Genomic DNA, 21,420 nt, shown 5'->3' on the forward strand with positions numbered 1-21,420 from the left:
TCATAAACATTCGCCCCACCTCCATGAACAACACAGCATTTTAACAACAACGCAAATTAACACAATGTAAAGTTACAGAATAGACACTACAATAAGGAACACCCCCCCCCCCCCCCCCCCCCCCCCGGTTGCTGCTGCATAGTTTATAGAACCCTTGTATTGATCCTCTCAGGGCAAATTTGACCCTTTCCAATTTTATAAATCCCGCCATGTCACTGTTCCAGGTCTCCACACTTCGGGGCCTTGCATCCTTCCACTGTAGCAGAATCCTTCGTCGGGCTACTAGGGACGCAAAGGCCAGGACACCGGCCTCTTTCGCCTCCTGCACTCCCGGCTCTACCGCAACTCCAAAAATCGCGAGTCCCCACCCTGGTGTGACCCTGGATCCAACCACCCTCGACACCGTCCCCGCCACCCCCTTCCAGAATTCTTCCAGTGCTGGGCATGCCCAGAACATATGAGCGTGGTTCACTGGACTCCCCGAACATCTGGTGCACCTGTCCTCACCCCCAAAGAACCTACTCATCCTAGTCCCAGACAGGTGGGCCCGGTGCAGCACCTTAAATTGGATGAGACTAAGCCTCGCACATGAGGAGGAAGAGTTGACTCTCTCCAAGGCATCCGCCTAAGTCCCGTCCTCTATCTGCTCCCCAAGTTCCTCCTCCCATTTAGCCTTCAGCTTCCCCACTGACGACTCCTCCACCTCCTGCATTACCTTATAGATGTCAGACACCTTCCCCTCTCCGACCCACACCCCCGAAAGCACTCTGTCCATCGTCCTCCTCGATGGCAGCAGAGGGAATCCCTCTACCTGTCGCCTAGCAAACGCCTTTACCTGCAAGTATCTGAACATGTTCCCTTGGGGAAGGCCAAATTTATCTTCCAGTTCCCCCAGGCCCGCAAACCTCCCGCCAATAAACAGGTCCCTCAATTTGCTGATGCCCGCCCTTTGCCACCCCCTAAATCCCCCATCCTTGTTCCCCGGGATGAACCTATGGTTGCCACCCAGTGGATCCTCCATCGAGCCCCCTGTTTCCCCCCGATGCCGTCTCCACTGTCCCCAGATTCTTACGGTCGCCGCCACCACCGGGCTCGTGGTAAACCTCTTAGGGGAGAGCGGCAACGGTGCCGTTACCATGGCACCCAGGCTCGTACCTCTACATGACGCCATCTCCATTCTTTTCCACACCGCCCCTCCCCCCTCCATCACCCATTTACGCACCATTGACACATTGGCTGCCCAATAGTATCCCAGAAGGTTGGGCAGCGCCAGCCCGCCTCTATCCCTCCCTCGCTCCAGGAACACCCTCTTCACTCTCGGAGTCCCATGTGCCCACACAAAGCTCAAAATACTGCCAGTCACTATCCTAAAGAAGGCCCTGGGGATAAAGATGGGCAGGCACTGAAAGAGGAACAAGAACCTCGGAAGCACCGTCACTTTGACGGACTGTACCCTCCCCGCCAACGATAATGGCAGCATGTCCCACCTCTTGAACTCCTCCTCCATCTGATCTACAAGTCTGGTGAAGTTATGCTTGTGAAGAGTCCCCCAGTCCCTGGCCACCTGCACCCCCAGGTACCCAAAGCTCTCCCCTGCCCGCCTAAGCGGGAGCCTACCAATTCCTTCCTCCTGGTCTCCAGGGTGCACCACAAACACCTCGCTCTTGCCTAAATTTAATTTATAACCTGAAAAGGTCCCAAACTCAGCTAGCAACTCCATCACTCCCGGCATCCCTCCCACCGGGTCCGCCACATACAGTAACAGGTCATCGGCATACAACGACACCCTATGTTCCTCTCCACCTCGCACCAAGCATCTGCACCTCTCTGAATCCCTCAACGCCAGGGGCTCGATTGCCAGTGCAAACAAGGGGGTCAGGGGGCAACCCTGCCTTGTCCCTCGGTAAAGCCGGAAGTACTCCGACCTCCTCCTATTCGTGGCCACGCACACCATTGGGGCCTCATATAGCAGCCTTACCCATCTAATGAACCCTTCACCCAATCCAAACCTCCCCAACACCTCCCATAGGTACCCCCATTCCACTCTATCGAAGGCCTTCTCCGCATCCAGTGCCACCACTATCTCTGCCTCCCCCTCAATCGCCAGCATCATGATGACATTCAACAATCTCCGCACATTAGTGTTCAGCTGCCTTCCCTTCACGAAACCTGTCTGGTCCTCGTGCACAACCCCTGGCACACAGTCCTCTATCCTGGTGGCCAGGATTTTTGCCAGGACCTTAGCATCCACGTTGAGGAGAGATGTGGGCCTGTATGAACCACACTGCTGGGGGTCCTTGTCCCTCTTTAAAATTAAAGAGATCAGCGCCCGCGACATCGTCGGGGGCAAAGTCCCCCCTTCCCACGCTTCATTGAGTGTCCGCACCAGCAAGGGGCCCATTAGGTCCACAAACTTTTTATAAAATTCCACCGGGAACCCATCCGGCCCCGGTGCCTTCCCTGAGTGCATCTACCCGATCCCCTTAACTAGCTTCTCCAGCTCAAATCGGCGCATCCAACCCTCCACCTTCTCCTCCTGCACCTTCGGGAAAGAAAGCCCGTCAAGGAACCTCTCCATTCCCCTCCTCTCCCCCGTTGGCTCCGACCGGTACAGTTCCCCTTAAAAGTCCTTGAAGACCCCATTCACCTCTACCCCCTTCCGCACCACATTCCCACTCTTGTCTCTCACTCCACAATTTCCTTAGCCGCATCCCGCTTGCGGAATGAGCCAGCTGATGAGCCAGCATCCTACTCGCCTTTTCACCATGTTCGTACACTGCCCCTTGTGCCTTCCTCCACTGTGCCTCCACCTTTCTAGTGGTCAGCAAATCAAATTCAGCCTGCAGGCTGCGCCTCTCCCCCAACAGTCCCTCCTCTGCATACCTCCTGTCCACCTCCAGCATCTTTCCCACCAGTCTATCCCTCTCACTCCTCTCCCTGTGTGCCCGGATGGATATCAGCTCCCCACGAATCACTGCCTTCAGGGCTTCCCAGACCATCCCCACCTGAACCTCCCCGTATCATTCACTTCGAGGTACCCCTCAATACTTGCCCGGATCCTCCTACACACCTCCTCCTCCGCCAACAACCCCACATCCAACCGCCACAACGGGCGTTGGTCCCGCACCTCCCCCATCTCTAACTCTATCCAATGCGGAGCGTGGTCGGAGATTGCAATGGCCGAATACTCGGCCTCCTCCACTCTCGGAATCAGTCCCCTACTCACCACGAAGAAATCTATTCGAGAGTAGACCCTATGTACGTGGGAGAAGAAAGAGTACTCGCGTGCCCTCGGCCTCACAAACCTCCATGGATCCACCCCACCCATCTGATCCATAAACCCTCTCAGTACCTTGGCCGCCACCGGCCTCCTACCCGTCCTAGAGCTGGCATCAGAACCCTTCTAAATAGCTCACCAAAGCAGGTCTGGGATCAATGAAGCTGGCTTGATCGATGGCTGGGGTTTCCCAACCAACTGACATGTGTGACATGTCTTGCAAAATTCAACCACACCTTGAGCAAGCCCAGACAATAAAGGTGCTTCATTATTTCAGCCTACGTCTTATTCCTTAATGACTTGCCATTGGAATCTCATCAATTCAAACTTCTGTGTGGAAACCAAGAAGGATAACAATTTGATGGATTACTGTGTGCTCCTCATCCACCATAGTATGGGGCCTGACATCAGAGATCCTTGAACACTTCGGGCACTGCCTCCAGGTTCAAGGGACCTGTGGGTCACATCCATGGCCACTTTTATCCAAGTTTTCCCATCCTTGGCAAATATCACCTTATTTCAGTGCTTCGGATTCCTCAGCAGAACCTCAGGTATGAGTGAGACTCTGAAGAGGAAGGGAGCTGTGGAGGTAGCCCTCGCAGAAGTCCTTTCCACTTCTGTAGTTGCTGATGCTACAGGAATCAATGAACAGTTCAATATTTTGACCCCTGCCAGGATTATTTTTAACTAGAAATACTTTCTTTGACAGATTCAGCACATCATTCTGCCCACCCTCTCTGACTGGCTAGGAAACCCGGAAGCAGGATACTAACATTGTGGCTAAGCAAAAAAGCCATGACAAAGCCTATTTTAATTACAAATGGATTCCAAACCCATAATGATTTCCCTGCTGCATACAGGTCAGTTACATTGCATTAAAATAAAATTCAATTTAAATGCATAAATTAGAAGTAACTTGAGGCGGACACGTTGTATAGTTGCTATGTGCAGATTAAAATGCTTTAAGACAGACCACATTTCAGTGTTTTACATGGAAGAATGCGCAGCAAAGGGCGTGTTTACACTGTGTGCAGATAAAGATCAACATCTCTCAACTTGAACAGTGCAGCAACGTGACCACGGTGTTAGATGAACGATGAGAATTCACAACAGCTGGGATATTAAACCGAAAATCCTGAAAAGCAGTTCCCTATGCAAAGCACGCAACCCTTCCCTCAGTGTCGGGGGACAAAGTGCAAACTCTACAGTCACCCAAGGCTGGAATTGAACCCGAGTCCCTGCGAACCACTGTGTCATCACCCCATTCTTCTAAACTCCAGATAATATAAATCCAATTTACTTAGCCTCTCATCATAGAAAACCTCCCTCATCCCAGGGGCAATTTAGTGAATCTTCACTGTCCCGTCTCTAATGCTAGAATATACTTTCTTAAATGTAGAGACGAAAACTGCACACAATATTCTAGGTGATATCACCAAAACCATGTACAATTGTTTTTATTCCTGTATTCCAACTTGCTGCACTAAGGCTAACATGGTATTTGCTCGCTGCAACTGCAAACTAACTTTCTGCGTTCCTTGTACAAGCACATTCAGGTTTCACCTTCCTTTTCTATTCTTCCCACCAAATTAAATAATTTCACAGTTCCTTACATTATACTCCATCTGCCATTTTGTTACTCAGTCACATAATCTGTCCATATCTCTTTGCAGTCTGTTACTCACTCACATAATCTGCCCATATCTCTTTGCAGTCTCTCTCTGTATCCTCCCCACAGCTTTTCTTCCCCTATCATCAACAAACTTTGATTAATTACTCTCACAAGTAAAACTACTGTTAACACAAATGTTCTTTGTACAATGTGTGCAGGAGGGTTTCCTGACACAATATGTTGACAGGCCAACAAGAGGCGAGGCCACATTGGATTTGGTTTTGGGTAATGAACCAGGCCAGGTGTTAGATCGGGAGGTAGGTGAGCACTTTGGAAACAGTGACCACAATTCGGTGACCTTTACATTAGTGATGGAAAGGGATAAGTATACCCGGCAGGGCAAGAGTTATAGCTGGGGGAAGGGCAATTATGATGCCATTAGACATGACTTAGGATGTGTAGGTTGGAGAAGTAGGCTGCAAGGGTTGGGCACACTGGATATGTGGAGCTTGTTCAAGGAACAGCTATTGAAAATGAAATGAAAATCGCTTATTGTCACAAGTAGGCTTCAAATTAAGTTACTGTGAAAAGCCCCTAGTCGCCACATTCCGGCGCCTGTTCGGGGAGGCTGGTTCGGGAATTGAACACTGCTGCTGGCCCGCCTTGATCTGCTTCCAAAGCCAGTGATTTAGCCCTGTGCTAAACCAGCCCCTGTAAACCAGCCCCTATTGCGTGTTCTTGATAAGTACGTACCAGTCAGGCAGGGAGGAAGGGGTAGAGCAAGGGAACCGTGGTTTACCAAAGAAGTGGAATCTCTTGTTAAGAGGAAGGAGGAGGCCTATGTGAAGATGAGGGGTGAAGGTTCAGTTGGGGCGCTTGATAGTTACAAGGAAGCGAGGAAGGATCTAAAGAGAGAGCTAAGACGAGCAAGGAGGGGGCATGAGAAGTCTTTGGCAGGTAGGATCAAGGAAAACCCAAAAGCTTTCTATAGGTATGTCAGGAATAAAAGAATGACTAGGGTAAGAGTAGGGCCAGTCAAGGACAGTGGTGGGAAGTTGTGTGTGGAGGCTGAGGAGATAAGCGATATACTAAATGAATACTTTTCGTCAGTATTCACTCAGGAAAAAGATAATGTTGTGGAGGAGAATGCTGAGACCCAGGCTATTAGAATAGATGGCATTGAAGTGCGTAGGGAAGAAGTGTTGGCAATTCTGGACAAGGTGAAAATAGATAAGTCCCCAGGGCCTGATGGGATTTATCCTAGGATTCTCTGGGAAGCCAGAGAACAGATTGCTGAGTCTTTGGCTTTGATTTTTATGTCATCATTGGCTACAGGAATAGTGCCAGAGGACTGGAGGGTAGCAAATGTGGTCCCTTTGTTCAAGAAGGGGAGTAGAGATAACCCCGGTAACTATAGGCCGGTGAGCCTCACGTCTGTTGTGGGTAAAGTCTTGGAGAGGATTATAAGAGATACGATTTATAATCATCTAGATAGGAATAATATGATTAGGGATAGTCAGCATGGTTTTGTGAAGGGTAGGTCATGCCTCACAAACCTTATCGAGTTCTTTGAGAAGGTGACTGAACAGGTAGACGAGGGTAGAGCAGTTGATGTGGTGTATATGGATTTCAGTAAAGCGTTTGATAAGGTTCCCCACGGTCGGCTATTGCAGAAAATACGGAGGCTGGGGATTGAGGGTGATTTAGAGACGTGGATCAGAAATTGGCTAGTTGAAAGAAGACAGAGGGTGGTGGTTGATGGCAAATGTTCAGAATGGAGTTCAGTTACGAGTGGCGTACCACAAGGATCTGTTCTGGGGCCGTTGTTGTTTGTCATTTTTATAAATGACCTAGAGGAGGGCACAGAAGGTTGGGTGAGTAAATTTGCAGACGACACTAAAGTCGGTGGAGTTGTCGACAGTGTGGAAGGATGTTGCAGGTTACAGAGGGACATAGATAAGCTGCAGAGCTGGGCTGAGAGGTGGCAAATGGAGTTTAATGTAGCGAAGTGTGAGGTGATTCACTTTGGAAAGAAAAACAGGAATGCGGAATATTTGGCTAATGGTAAAATTCTTGGCAGTGTGGATGAGCAGAGGGATCTCGGTGTCCATGTACATAGATCCCTGAAAGTTGCCACCCAGGTTGATAGGGTTGTGAAGAAGGCCTATGGTGTGTTGGCCTTTATTGGTAGAGGGATTGAGTTCCAGAGCCATGAGGTCATGTTGCAGCTGTACAAAACTCTGGTACGGCCGCATTTGGAGTATTGCGTACAGTTCTGGTCACCTCATTATAGGAAGGATGTGGAAGCTTTGGAACGGGTGCAGAGGAGATTTACCAGGATGTTGCCTGGTATGGAGGGAAAATCTTATGAGGAAAGGCTGATGGACTTGAGGTTGTTTTCGTTAGAGAGAAGAAGGTTAAGAGGTGACTTAATAGAGGCATACAAAATGATCAGAGGGTTAGATAGGGTGGACAGTGGGAGCCTTCTCCCGTGGGTGGAGGTGGCTAGCACGAGGGGACATAGCCTTAAATTGAGGGGTAATAGATATAGGACAGACGTCAGAGGTAGGTTTTTTACGCAAAGAGTGGTGAGGCCGTGGAATGCCCTACCGGCAACAGTAGTGAACTCGCCAACATTGAGGGCATTTAAAAGTTTATTGGATAAGCATATGGATGATAATGGCATAGTGTAGGTTAGATGGCCTTTAGTTTTTGACTTCCCATGTCGGTGCAACATCGTGGGCCGAAGGGCCTGTACTGTGCTGTATCGTTCTATGTTCTATGCACCGAAGAGCTAGGGTTTTTTGATACACATTATGAACCTAATAATATCAGCAGCACCTAACTCCTGTAGACAAATTTAAATGTCTAACCTGGAAAAGGTTATCTTTTCATCTCATTTATGAAGAAAACAAATAGGACTAATGACTGATTGAACCAAATTCATGCACATAGTATCAATTTCCTCCTGACCTACTACTTTACAAAAATATATTATAAAAGATTTAAATAGGCAACAAAAGCAATGTAGTTTAACATGACCATTACCGAAAAAACAAATTTGAAACCAACAATAAAGTGATACTAATGACCTTTCAAAAAATTCTCAGATAATTTGGAGCGCAACAATGAAGTCAAAACACATCTCAAATTTCAACCTGACATATTGTTTGCGCAGCAGTGGGCCACAGTATGCAGAGATGAGCAGGACAGAGCTGCAGGGGCGGAGGGGAAAGCAGAATCCCATCCCTTGCATCATAATCTAGAATGGAAAATTCTAATTGTCCTTTGACAGAATCTTCTGGGTGTTCATGCTGGGGAGATCTTACAGTTCCGCTGACAGTGCAACCCTGTCGAGGTGCATGATTGGTGGGACCAGAAGATCCTGCCACTTGGCACCCGCCCTCCACCGCTTCAGAACAGGAGGAAGAAAATTCCACTCTTTATCTTTAAACAACTGTGAACTTATTTCTCCCTCACCCACTCAGATCTTTGCAATTATATTTACGGTGCAGAAACTGTCTTGTGTGCCTCCTACACAGCTAATTGTCTTGGAAAAGGAGAAATCACACAAACGTGCTCTTAAATCAAACACACCTTGAAAGGGAAAAGATAAATGACTTTTTGGACAGGTTTTACAACTTCCTAAAACATAATGGGCCGGATTCTCCGTCCCAGGATTCCTGGAACGCATTCCGATGGGATGGACAATCAGTCATTTTGAGGGGGGGGGGGGGGAGGGGGGGAGAAGTCAGAGGATTGCTGGCATTATGAATGAGGTCAACCATGCACGCTGGAGGGGGGGGGGACAATGTAAATAAATGCAAATGGTTCTTAATGACCCATTTGCACCTGTTTAGTGGACCCAGCGCCCTAAGCTCCAGCCTCCAGCGATTCTCCGCTCCCCGTGGGCGTGAACCACTTGTGATCTCCAGCAGCTGGCCCGGACGTAGTGGACCCGGGTCCACCGTGAGGTACACCACGCCAGGGCCATGTTGGTACAGATCATCCAAGGCCACCCCATTCTCCACCCCCCAACAATACACTGCCTGCCCACCTGCCCACGCCCCCTCTATCAGACCCCCACCCAAAGGGATTCCTGTAACAGGGGGGCCCACCACCGCACAGGGACACCTGTTACAGGGGGAGGTCCTCCTCGGGACCCCTATAGTAGAGGTACTCCCCGCCTAAAGGAACCCCCCTCCATACACAGACCCTCCTCCTCCTCACAGAAAAGGGGCCCCTGTCTGGAAGCTAGAGGGAACATGAATGGATCAAAGCTGCAGGTGTATTTTATGAGCCATCAATCACAGACCACTACTCGAATGCTATCAATAGCCTGCAGATAATGGATCTGTGGGAACCAGACGCACGCACAGCTGCTCTCCTTCGAGGAATGGACACTTGGAGCTGCAAGGTTCCAGACAGGGGCCCTTTTCTAGGCAAGGGGGGGGGGGGGGGGGGGGAAGAATATATTTATGGGCGGGGTTGTCTGCAGGTGGAGGGGGTTCCTTCAGGCAGGGGTCCCTGTGGGTGGTCCCCTTCTTACAGGTGTCCTTCTGGTGAGTCCCCCTATTTTAGGAGTCCCTGTGAGGGGGTCCGCCCATCAGAGGTGTCCCTGTGGTTGGGCAGTCTTAGAGGTGCCCGTTTGGGGGAGGGGGGTTCCTCTATTAGAGGGGTCCCTGTGGGCGTGCCCCCCTATGAGAGGGCCCCCCCATTACTAAGGTCCTGGGGGAGGGGGCGGTTGGGAGAATTCCACCCAAGATTATTAAACTGCATCTTCACTATCTTTCCATTTACAGACTAACAGTTGGCTCATCTCTCAACCAGTTCTGTGCACCCCCCCCCCCCTCCCCCCATTAATATTTCAGGCCCCACTGGATTGTCCTACCAATACCACAACCAAAAATCAGCATCAAAAGACACGGTGATTTTTGGCACAAGTAGAACTTTAAAATAATGAGCTTATAATATAATCACACAAAACATGGGTTCACCTAGAGAAGATTCTAATAAAAGTCTTGAAATTACTCCTTTCGATTAGAATATTTTGATCAATTCATGAAGTTTGTTAGTGTATAATTTCACCTTTGGTTCTATGCTGAAAAATTTCAAAGCATGAAATATTTATTTTTAAAAAAGTGTATGGCACTAATATCTCGGTGAAGTACATCAATCGTGAAGCACATCAATCTTTAGCGATAAAGAGGGTCAATGGATGCAGAGACAATATTTACTGTCAATATTTTGAGACGCTTTATTCCTTGGAGGTTACATAGACAAATAGGTTAAATAGGTTACATAGGTTAAATAGACAATTCAAAGCAGTGCAAAAAAAAAGTATCGGTACAAGATGTCCAAGAAACATACCAATTTCAGTTATTATATTTTGTACTATATTTCATATTGGAGCTTATGGAATACAGCCTCTCACTGTCAGATGAAGAAGAATTCACATGTCACCAGCTTCTTGTAAAGCAGTCATGTATCAAAAGTACCTGCAGTATCTTCAACACATTTAAAAAGCACGAGATAGAATTGTTACATTTCTTGAACACTTTGCAGGGGAACTATACATACTTTAGTAGCAAAAGTTTTCATGATGCACAATGTGATACATTGAAAGTTAATCCCCAATACAAATCTACAATTAAATCAGATTTTGCCACAAATATGTTGTTAAATTGTTACTCAAATGTTAATTAGTGCTTAAACTTAAGATGTCCCTCCACACATACCTACAGCAATGCAATATCCCAATTAAATAAATATTTACATGTTGCAGATCATTTTCTTCTGTCTTAGACAGAAACATATTGGGTAACTTCAAAAACAAAATACTGCAGATGCAAAATCAGAAAATGCTGGAAATACTCATCTGTGAAGAGGGGAGTATTCAGCAGAGTTCTGATGAAATGTTCACTATTTGTCTCTGCAGATGTTGCCTGACCAGCTGAGCAATTCCAGTATTTTCTGTTTTTTATTATAGGTAATTTCAATCTTTAGTTGACAGCAAGGTTGCGCCCTATGTCAATGACAACAACTCACTTGTATTGAGGATGTCCTGATGGGAAATAAGATCATCCAGGGTCTGGGGACGATACTTTTCCACCCTGGAATAAAGGTATTGAATTTAAGGTAGATAAAATCAATTTCATGATTCTAAATCACCAGGACAAGGATGCATGGAAGACCCACTATCTGATAAACAGATGTATGATATACACCATGACATATACGTGTAAAGTTCCACAATATTAAAACAGCTGAAAAGACATTTCAACACAAAGAGAGTAATGATCAGGAATGTTTGTTTGGGATTGCAACCAGTTGGTACCACTTCCAAGTTCTGACCACACTCGAGGGAGGAAGAAAACAATATTCCTGTAGCTTGGCCATAATGTTCTGGAGGTAGGTTCAACGACCAATTTGGTATGGCAGCTAGTGGAGGCGGAGAGCTCAGGCCCAATTTAAAGAGACAATGGCAGCCAGTATTGTGGTATTCGTCTTGCAATGGTAGGTACAAGGGAGGAGGAGAGTTAGAGACTAGGTAACTGTGACAGGACTGCCCCATGGTTTAGTGACGTCGCCCTTTAGATGCAGCACAACACACAGATGATAGGCGTGCAGCCACCAGGACACACTAGCGGTGTAGACGGAGGATGCGGATGCTTCTGAACATGGGTAATTGCTGACCTCCCAGCAAAGTGAAATCCCGAACGCTACTAAGAAGCTGGCAGCACTGATAAATATAGCATCTCATTTACATTAACTATTGGAATTGGGGAGGCCAGCAATGCCAAATCTCTCTCTTTTGTTCTTGCAGAAAATGGCACACAATGCTAGGGAGAGGGATCGGACACGTGGAGGAGTCAGACTCAACTGGACACAAGCACAACATTGAGAATCACATACAAAGCAGGTCTGCTTTGACTGCAGCATGAGATATCTGGCCACATGTCGGAATTCCCAAAGATAGTCGCCGTGATTCTCCAGCCACGTTGCACTCAAGCAAGAGCACAATGCAGTCAGAGATTATAGAGGCATGCAGAGAGCCTCCCGACAGCCTTCATGCCTTGCAGGATTCACTAAAGTCCCGCGAGATGACGGAATCAGAACTCCGCCCCAAATAGACATGACCGAACGCCGCTCTCGGGGTAGGTCGTAAACCTACTTACTCAGGAGTTACCGTCCGCCCTCCATTGACTCACTGGCCTCCCAAAGGAGGCTGCATCCAGACATCTATCAGTGCTGGTCCACACAAATGTGGACTAGGTGGAACGGTACCCCGGGAAGGGGGTGGGGGGGACACGACTCCCAGGGACCCATAGCAGGGTTTCCTCACTTGGGGGGGGGGGGGGGGGGTGTATGGGTAGTGTCCATGTGTGTAGGGGGTCCCTTTCAAAATGGAGGCCCGATCTCTGGGTTCAGCTCCCTAGTGCTGAAACAAATTCTAAGTGTGGGTTAAACCAGTGAGAAACTCTCGAGCCCAAAAAAGTGACTAGGCGCCATTGAATAGCAGTGGGGAACTCGCCTGAAAAACCCAACATGAATTAACTTCAACATTTTTGGGGAGAATCGCGCCAAATGTGGAGCCCTGGGCTAAGAATGAAGGAGTCTATTCAACCCATGTGCATTATCATGGCTTGGGGTTTGAACAGATGAGCTTCTCCATCGAGAGAGTGGCAACCCTTATGGAGAACCACATGCAGCAGTACTCAAATAGATGCAGGAACTGATGCGGTTAGTAGTTTTAATGGTGTGGATCTACTGGTGGCCCAGTTGCTGATTCCCTCGAGTGATCACGAGCACCAAATGGCTTAGGCACTCACTGATGAGGAGGATAATGCCACTCCTTATGTAGCAGTCTCCTTGGTCCCTCTGAGCAAAGGCCCTGTGACGAAGGTCGCGCCTGCATTGACACCGATGCAGTAGCCTTTGGACGTGCCCCCACTGGCACCACCAAAATCAGGATGATTGTCCTTCGCATCTCAGCCGCAAGCAGCCACATATGAGCAGGGTGCCGCCAGCTCATCGCAAGTTACAAAGAGAAGCACCATATAGTGGCCAGGAGTGATTCGGTGGCTTTTATTTGTGATTGTCTAAACTGTTATTTTAAATTCCTCCTTCTGCACCGTAACAACTCTAATTATATTCAGAGATATTGAACCATGATCTCAGATGAGTGAGCGTCCATTCTTCAATGGTAAAACCGGAAAAGAGGGAAGGAAAGAGCAATCCTAAATTATTACTTTGGCCATGGGTTGTGTTGAGTACAAATGTTTTTAAATATATTTATGACAGCCAGGTCAGACATGTTTTCTAGTTTTCCTCTAGCATGCTCGAGCAAACTAGCATCATAAGTGATGCTAGTTTTGTACAAAACACTGGCTAGGCTAAAGTTTGTGCATTGCCTGCAATTCTGGCTACTCCATTAAATGAAGGACATTGAGACATTGAATGTGTGCAGTGAACATTCATGTATTACATACGATAAATATACAATGTAAATACACAGACATCACGTGAAGTATAGTGCTACACAGTAGATAAAATGCATGGAGAGATCAGTTCAGTCCATAAAAAGAGGGTCACTCAGGGGTCTGGTAACAGTGGGGAAGCTGTTTTTGAATCTTTTAATGAGTGTTCTCAGACTTATGAATCTTCTGCCCGACAGAAAAGATTGGAAGAGAGAATAACCCGGGTGGGAGGGTTCTTTGATTATGCTGTCTACTATCCCAAGGCAGAGGGAAGTGTAGACAGAGTCAATGGATGGGGTGCACGTTCACGTGATGGATTGGGCTGTGTTCACGACTCTGTAGTTTCTTACGGTCTTGGACCGAGCAGTTGCCACACCCAGCTGTGAAGCCAGATAGGATGCTCTCTATTAGTGTGCCTGTAAAAATTGGTAAGAGTCAATGCCAAATTTTAGTTTCCTGAGGAAGTATAGGCGCTGTTGTGCTTTCTTGGTCACCGCGCCGACATGAGTAGACCAGGAGATTGTTGCCGATGTTTACACCATGGAATTTGAAGCTGTCGTCCATCTTCATCTCAGCACCATTGATGCAGATAGATTGTGGTCATTGCGCCATACCACTAGGTTCTCTATTTCCATCCTAAACTCTGACTCATCATTATTTGAGATCCGAACCACTACAGTCATGTCACCAGCAAACATGTACATGGAGTTGGAGCCGAATTTTGCCACACAGTCGTGTGTGCATATGGAGTATTGTATAGGGCCAAGTAATTAGACTTGCAGGGCCCGGTAGAGGACTATCGTGGAAGAATTGTCGTTGTTTATTCTTACTGATTGTGGTCTATGGGTCAGGAAGTTGAGGATTCAGTTTCAGAGGAAGGAAACAAGTTCTAGGTTTTTGAGTTTGGATACGAGCTTGGCTGGGATTATGGTGTTGAAGGCAGAGCTGTAGTCAATGAACAGCAGTCTGACGTAGAAGTCCTTGTTGTCACGATGTTCCAGGGATGTGTAGGGCCAGGGCGATAGTGTCTGCTTTGGACCGGTTGTGGCGGTATGGCCAGGGAGATAGTGTCTGCTGTGGACCGGTTGTGGCGGTGTGCAAATTGCAGTGGACCAAGGCATTCTGGGAGTATGGCATTGATTTGTCTTGTGATCAACCTCTCAAAGCACTTCATAATAATATAGATGTCAGAGCCACCTGAAGGTAGTTGTTGAGGCACATTTCCTAGTTCTTCTTTGGCATCGGTGTGATAGTGGTCTTCTTGAAGCAGGGAGGAACCTCGGAAAAGAATATGGAGAGGTTGAAGATATCTGCAAACACACCCACCAGTTGCTTCACACAGGATCTGAGAGCACGACCATGGACTCCGTCGAGACTCGTTGCTTTCTGTGGGCTCACTTTCAAGAAGGCAGATCTGACTTGAGTCTGTGACGGTAGGTATGGGTGTGCCCGAGGCTGTTGGGACAGTTGACAATGGTTTGTTGGCTTCCTGCTCGAAACGAGCAAAGAATGCATAGTTCATCGGAGATGGGTGCTTTGTTGCCAATGATTCTACTCGGCTTTGCTTTGTAGCTCTTTATATTGTTTTTTAAGCCTTGCCACAATCAACGAGAGTCCATGGGCGGAATTCTCGGAAAGGCCCGACGCTGTCGTGAAACCCGGAGAGGTTCACGACGGCGACGGAGGCCGCTCCTTGCCCCCTATTCTCTCCCCCCCACCAGGGGGCTAGGAGGGCCGTGCCGTAAATCTCGGCCGCAGGGCCTTGTCGCTGGCGTCAAGGCCCAGCGCGCCGAGAATGACGCAGCCGGCGCGCCTAATGACGTCAGCCACGCATGCGCAGGTTGACCGGCTCCAACCCGCGCATGCGCGGCTGACGTCACGACAGCTCAAACCCGCGCATGCGCGGTTGCCATCTTCCCCTCCGCTGCCCCGCAAGATGTGGTGGCTTGATCTTGCGGGGCGGCGGAGGGGAAAGAGTGCATCCCTTTGAGATGCCGGCCCCACGATCGGTGGGCACCGATCGCGGGCCAGTCCCCTCCCGAGCACGGTCGTGGTGCTCACTCCCCTCTCCTCCCTCCACAAGCCACAAAACAGTTTTTGGCGCCATGTTCACGCCAGCAGCGACCAGGTGTGCTTGCCGCCGGCGTGAACCGGTCGGGAACGGCAGGCCGCTCGGCCCATCCAGGTCAGAGAATCGCGGATCGCCGTGAAAACAGCGGCCCACGATTCTCCGAGCAGCGTGTCGCAAAACACGACACGCCATTTTGGGGAGTGGTGGAAGAATCGCGGGGGGGTGCCAGAGCGGCCTTCCCACGATTCTCCCACCCGGCGTGGGAGCGGAGAATCGCGCCCCATGTTGTTAGTCTGGAACTCTACTTAGTCTGGGATTGTCTCTTGGCGTCCCTGATGGCTTTGCGGAGGTCATATCTAGATTTCTTGTCTCGGTCAGGGTCACCTGACTTGAACGCCTCAGACCTGGACTTCAATAAGGAGTGGATATCCCAGTTAAACCATGGTTTCCGGTTGGGGAACAAACATTCTACCTTCTTTGGCATGCAATCTTCGATACACTTATTCATGAAGGCATACTCATCGAGGTTGGCCACTGAGTTCTTGAATATGGACCATCCACTAACTCCAAGCAGTCACGTAGGAGCTCTTATGTTGCCTTGGACCAACACTGCATGACCTTCTTAACTGGATTCTCAAGCTTAAATTTTTGCTTATATGCCGAGAGGAGCAACGCCTTGTGTCCTGAGTTTCCAAAATGTGGTTGAGGGATGGATCGGTAGGCACCTTTGATGCTTGTGTAGCAGTGGTCAAGGATGTTGGGGGCCATGGTAGGGCAGGAAATGTTTTGGTAGAATTTTGGCAGTACACTCTTGAGGTTGGTCGAGTTGAAGTCCCTATCCATGATGAACAAGGCATCTGGGTATTCTGTTTCTCTGGTTGGCAATCAGTAGCTAGTGGTGTCCCTCAGGGATCCGTGTTGGGCCCACAATTGTTCACAATTTACATAATTTGGAGTTGGGGACCAAGGGCAATGTGTCCAAGTTTGCAGATGACACCAAGATGAGTGGTAAAGCAAAAAGTGCAGAGGATACTGGAAGTCTGCAGAGGGATTTGGATAGGTTAAGTGAATGGGCTAGGGTCTGGCAGATGGCATACAATATTGACAAATGTGAGATTATCCATTTTGGTAGGAATAACAGCAAACAGGATTATTATTTAAACGATAAAATATTAAAGCATGCCGCTGTGCAGAGAGACCTGGGTGTGCTAGTGCATGAGTCACAGAAAGTTGGTTTACAGGTGCAACAGGTGATTAAAAAGGCAAATGGAATTTTGTCCTTCATTGCTAGAGGGATGGAGTTTAAGACTAGGGAGGTTATGTTGCAATTGTATACGGTGTTAGTGAGGCCACGCCTGGAGTATTGTGTTCAGTTTTGGTCTCCTTACTTGAGAAAGGACAAACTGGCACTGGAGGGTGTGCAGAGGAGATTCACTAGGTTAATCCCAATAAGGGGTTGGATTATGAGGAGAGGTTGAGTAGACTGGGAATGTATTCATTAGAATTTAGAAGGATGAGGGGGGATCTTATAGAAACATTTAAAATTATGAAGGGAATAGATAGGATAGATGCGGGCAGGTTGTTTCCACTGGCGGGTGAAAGCAGAACTAGGGGCCATAGCCTCAAAATAAGGGGAAGTAGATTTAGGACTGAGTTTAGGAGGAACTTCTTCACCCAAAGGGTTGTGAATCTATGGAATTCCTTGCCCAGTGAAGCAGTTGAGGCTCCTTCATTAAATGTTTTTAAAGTAAAGATAGATAGTTTTTTGAAGAATAAAGGGATTAAGGTTTATGGTGTTCGGGCCGGAAAGTGGAACTGAGTCCACAAAAGATCAGCCATGATCTCATTGAATGGCGGAGCAGGCTCGAGGGGCCAGATGGCCTACTCCTGCTCCTAGTTCTTATGTTCTTATTTATAGCGGTGTATAATTCATCAAGCGCCTTCTTCACTTCCGCCTCGGGTGGGATGTAGACCGCTGTGATGATGGCAAAAGTGAACTCCCGTGGAAAGTAGTATGGGCGGCACTTCACAATCAGTATTCCAGGTCCGGGGAGCAGTAGTTTGCCAGGGTCACCATGTCGGAGCACCAGGAAGAGTTGATCAGGAGGTAAAACCCTCCACCTTTTATCTTGCCCGAGGATGCCGTGTAGTCCTTCCGGTGTATTGAAAAGCCTTCAAGTTGTATGGCCCTATCGGGTGAGGCAAGAGTGAGCCATACCTCTGTGAAACAGAGCACACAGCAGTCTGTCACTTCCTTCTGAGAGGGAACTCAGAAGTTGTAATTTTCAAGAAAGACCCAAAATAAATTGGAGCTCTTTTCACTGGAACAGAGAATGTAAAGTCAGATCCAATAGCGGCTTCAAAATTCTGAAAGAGGGTAACGTGCGAAAGGTACCTTCCACTGTTTGGAAAATTGGTGCAGACTGGCATATTACAAGATGCTGATATATGTGCTCGGAGATGCATTAAAGCACTTCATAAGCTCAACGGGGAAAAGCCACAGTCTAAAGTCCTCCTGGCATAGTATACTGAATGGGGAGAACGGGAGTGTAGATGGAAATCGAGGGATCACACCCAGTACTGGTTGCTGGTATTTAGTTTCGGGATACCCAACCGTTGTGCTCGAACAGAGATTTCCGGTTGTCAACCTGCTTGGATGTATATCAGAAATTTCCTGCTGATATAAATCAGGGTCATTTTGACAGGAGGGGGGGAGGCAGGTGCTGGTAGTGGGATTTGCTGGTGACTGTGGGGAAGGGGGTTGTTGTCTTGAGACTATAGTGGCAAGAGGGAGGGTAAACATCAATTAAAAAATACAGTGCATCTTACTGAGTCAGAACATCATCATCTCTCTGCTGGCCAACGCACTTGTGGTACCCGTTCAGATCAATCAAGCTCAAATTCCCCGAGATCCGTGTTCCACACAGGCTGTCCTGGAATCACGGGACAGGACAATCAAAAAAAAGGGGCCAATTCTTTAAAATACCGATCAGCCGGTCATCCTGCTCAGACTGGATGCATCAGAAGTGTGAACTGCCCAATATATGATGACGTCTAGTAATTTATAGTACGATATGCTGCACTGAAGGGAACTGAGCTCATGTCATACAATGTCGAATTTACATTTTGTAATGCACTTTCATAAATGATATGATTTTTTTAAAGCGCTTGTGTGCATCAGGGGATTGCAATGAACAGATATAAACACCAGAGTTTTCTGGAGTCTGCATGTCCCACAAGGAGGAGCAGGCCTTCCGTGGCTGGCAGTAAAGTAAGCTGTTGGGAGCCACATGTGTATTGTACCCCGGGGAGGTGCCGACCCGTCCCCGCTACATCGGCTCCGATGGGGGGGTGGGGGGTGGGGGGGGGGGGGGGGGGGGGGGTGCGCCGAGCAGCCGGGCGCGCGGACTTTCCGTTTCATTTCAAATCTGCAGCTGGCTCGCGCCGGCCCCAGCGGTCGCTCACTCCCTTCAGGGCCGCATACAGGCAGCCCCTCCCTCCCCCGGAGCTTCGGTAGGATGCAATGCAAGACAAAAAGGTTTCCGGAGTTTATCGGGGCCATCAACTCTTAACCGCTCACTTTCCCCCGCCCCTGCTCTTCTTACCAGGGAAGGTTCCTGCTCCTGGGCTCTTTCACAGTCGCCATAGTGACCGAGGTTTGGCGCCAAATCCCAATGCGGAGACGGAGCTCTCGCGCGAGTTTAAACCGCTCGCTCGGCCGCCCCTCGCGCTAACTCAGCCCGCACCGTACACGTGAACAGGTGGCAACCAGATCAGGACAGACGTGAAGCAGCTGAGCGGGCAAAAAAAATGACATGTGGCAGTGTCTGCTGAGTGAGGGTTGAAATAATTTCAGACGGACGCAAAAATGATCATAATACAAAAGCAAATTACTGGGGATGCTGGAATCTATAAGAACAAAATCAGAAAATTCTGGACCATCTCAGCAGGTCTGACAGCATCCGTGGAAAGAGAAGGGAGCGAGCAGACATGATCTACCGGCCATGTTGTGCCCTAACGGGAGCGCAACGTGGCTGGCAGATCCCGGGTGAAGCTTCCCGCGGGCTTCCCGACGGCACAATGCCTCGCTGGATTAGGAACTGGCCAGAGTGGGTGGGTCCAAGCCGCATAAATCCGACTTACCCGCTATCTCCCGGCCTCGCAGGATCTATCGGCCCTGCTAGGGAGGCCGCAGCCAGGCACCGTTCAGTACTGTTCCACATTGGAACAGCACCGGGGGGGGGGGGGGGGGTTGCCCAGGCCATCCGAGGCCCCTGGTTGACCAGGGATAGTGCAGGGTGACCCCTTGAATGCAGGCACCTTGGCACTGCCAGGCTGACACCCTGACACTGCAAGGTGCCCAGGTGGCACTGCCAAGTCACCAGGAGCTCTATCAAGGGACAGGGCCCAAAGGGGGCCATGCCCATGAAAGCAGGGTGAAAGGAGGTATGAAGGGTCATGGGCAGGTGAGATGGGGTCTTGTAAGTTGGGGGGGGGGGGGGGCGGATGATGGGTGAGGGCCCTGGAAGGGGAGGGCTTCTTGGGGAGTTTGGGAGGGCCTGTAGAGGAGCGGCCTCCAGAAGCCCCATAGTGGAGTGTCCTCACTTGGCGGAGTGTGGGGTATTGCCAATCAGTGTGTGGGGGTGTCATGGACCCACTAGCTCACTTTGAGAGCGGGGCAACCTTTCAAAATAGCCGCCTGATCTCTGAGTTCAGCTCCCCAGTGATGAAAAAGTTCTGGCCGACGGGATTTACCGACCAACCGGCTACGTGTTTTTTGACGGCAGGAGTGGCCCACCAGCAATCTTAACCGAACCCGCCGTTGTCACGGTGAGTGCTGCCATGGCTGAGAGTGCTTCTTGGAGTTGGGTGAAAACTGGGAGTTCGAGTGGTGAGTTATAAAGGAGTAAGTAGTAATTAAACATGCTTTCAGAGTTGTATTTTAGTTTATTAACATTTTCAAAATACAGAAGACAGTACAAGGAGGACACCAAACACTTGGCACCCAGAGCACACTTATCACCTTGCACCCCCCAGTCTTCATCAGCGGAAAGGCACACCAGCCCAGCCCACCGGAAAAGGCCACTCCAACATGGAGTACGGCGGGGGAGAGAGAGAAAAACATTGCAACCCTCCCAAGAGGGGCACAATTCAGGGGCACAATAGCTCCGGCACGTTATAAACCAAACCAAGTACAGAGCATTACAAACAATAAAGGAACAACAGCACCAGCTGTCAAGGAAGTGCACCCTCCTCCCTCTGCCCCCACCTTGCAGGAACCTACATCGGTGGAAGGGCGCCCAATGCGTGTACAGGAAAGTGTGTGTTGAACATGGGTGCGTGCATATTGATGTGTTATCTGTGTTGGTCTAACTTCGACTGCAACTGGATACAGTAAAGCGAGAAACAGGCTTTCGACACAGGAGATGGTCCAACACTGTTTTATTGAACCTGCTGATTGCTGTACATAATCTGCTGTGGGCGATGAATTCTTATCGATCGCCGCAGAGGAGGAGGGGGGAACGCCGGCACCTGGACAGGCAGGATGGCTGCCATCTCGGTGGCCTTGTGGACAGGTGGGACCGTTGCCAGATCGGTGGCCTCGTGGTGCAAGACGTCCGGAGGAGGCATGATGACATGTAGAGAAGTGCGGTCGGGTGATGGGCAGGGAACTTTACGCAGCACCTTCCTGTTACGCCGTAAAATGGAGCCATCAGTCATTTGGACAACGAAAGACCTGGGAGCAGCCTGTCTGACGACAACAGCGGGGGCTGACCAACCTCCCTCAGGCAGCTGAACGCAAACAACATCGTCTGGAGCCTGCACAGGCATATCCCTGGCATGAGCATCATACGTGATCTTTTGCTGGTCCCTGGATCGCTGCACCTTCTACAGCACAGTGAGGTGGTCAAGGTCTGGAACAATTGGATGGCTGGAACAGTCGTCCTCGGGTTGCGGTTCATGAGCAACTGCATCGGAG

The 21,420-nt window shown here is 49.1% G+C and overlaps 1 protein-coding gene across 3 annotated transcripts in view; it reads right to left on the reverse strand.

Moving 5' to 3' along the window:
- The window catches only part of rfc5 (replication factor C (activator 1) 5), a 72,462-nt gene extending 53,288 nt beyond the window's left edge, over window positions 1–19,174 (reverse strand). Inside the window, exons 1-2 of one of the 3 annotated variants that reach the window (XM_038791099.1) lie at window positions 19,046–19,174; window positions 10,938–11,002 (exon numbers count right to left, since the gene is read on the reverse strand). In XM_038791099.1, coding sequence (XP_038647027.1) covers window positions 10,938–11,002; window positions 19,046–19,086 — 106 coding nt within the window. In that variant the 5' untranslated portion in view covers window positions 19,087–19,174. Of the gene's footprint in view, window positions 1–10,937; window positions 11,003–18,269; window positions 18,290–19,045 lie in introns of those variants that run through there. The other 2 variants (XM_038791117.1, XM_038791107.1) reach the window with 2 other exon arrangements.
- Window positions 19,175–21,420: the final 2,246 nt, after the last annotated feature.

The sequence above is a fragment of the Scyliorhinus canicula genome, chromosome 1, assembly GCF_902713615.1.
Source record: "Scyliorhinus canicula chromosome 1, sScyCan1.1, whole genome shotgun sequence".
NCBI lineage: Eukaryota > Metazoa > Chordata > Chondrichthyes > Carcharhiniformes > Scyliorhinidae > Scyliorhinus > Scyliorhinus canicula.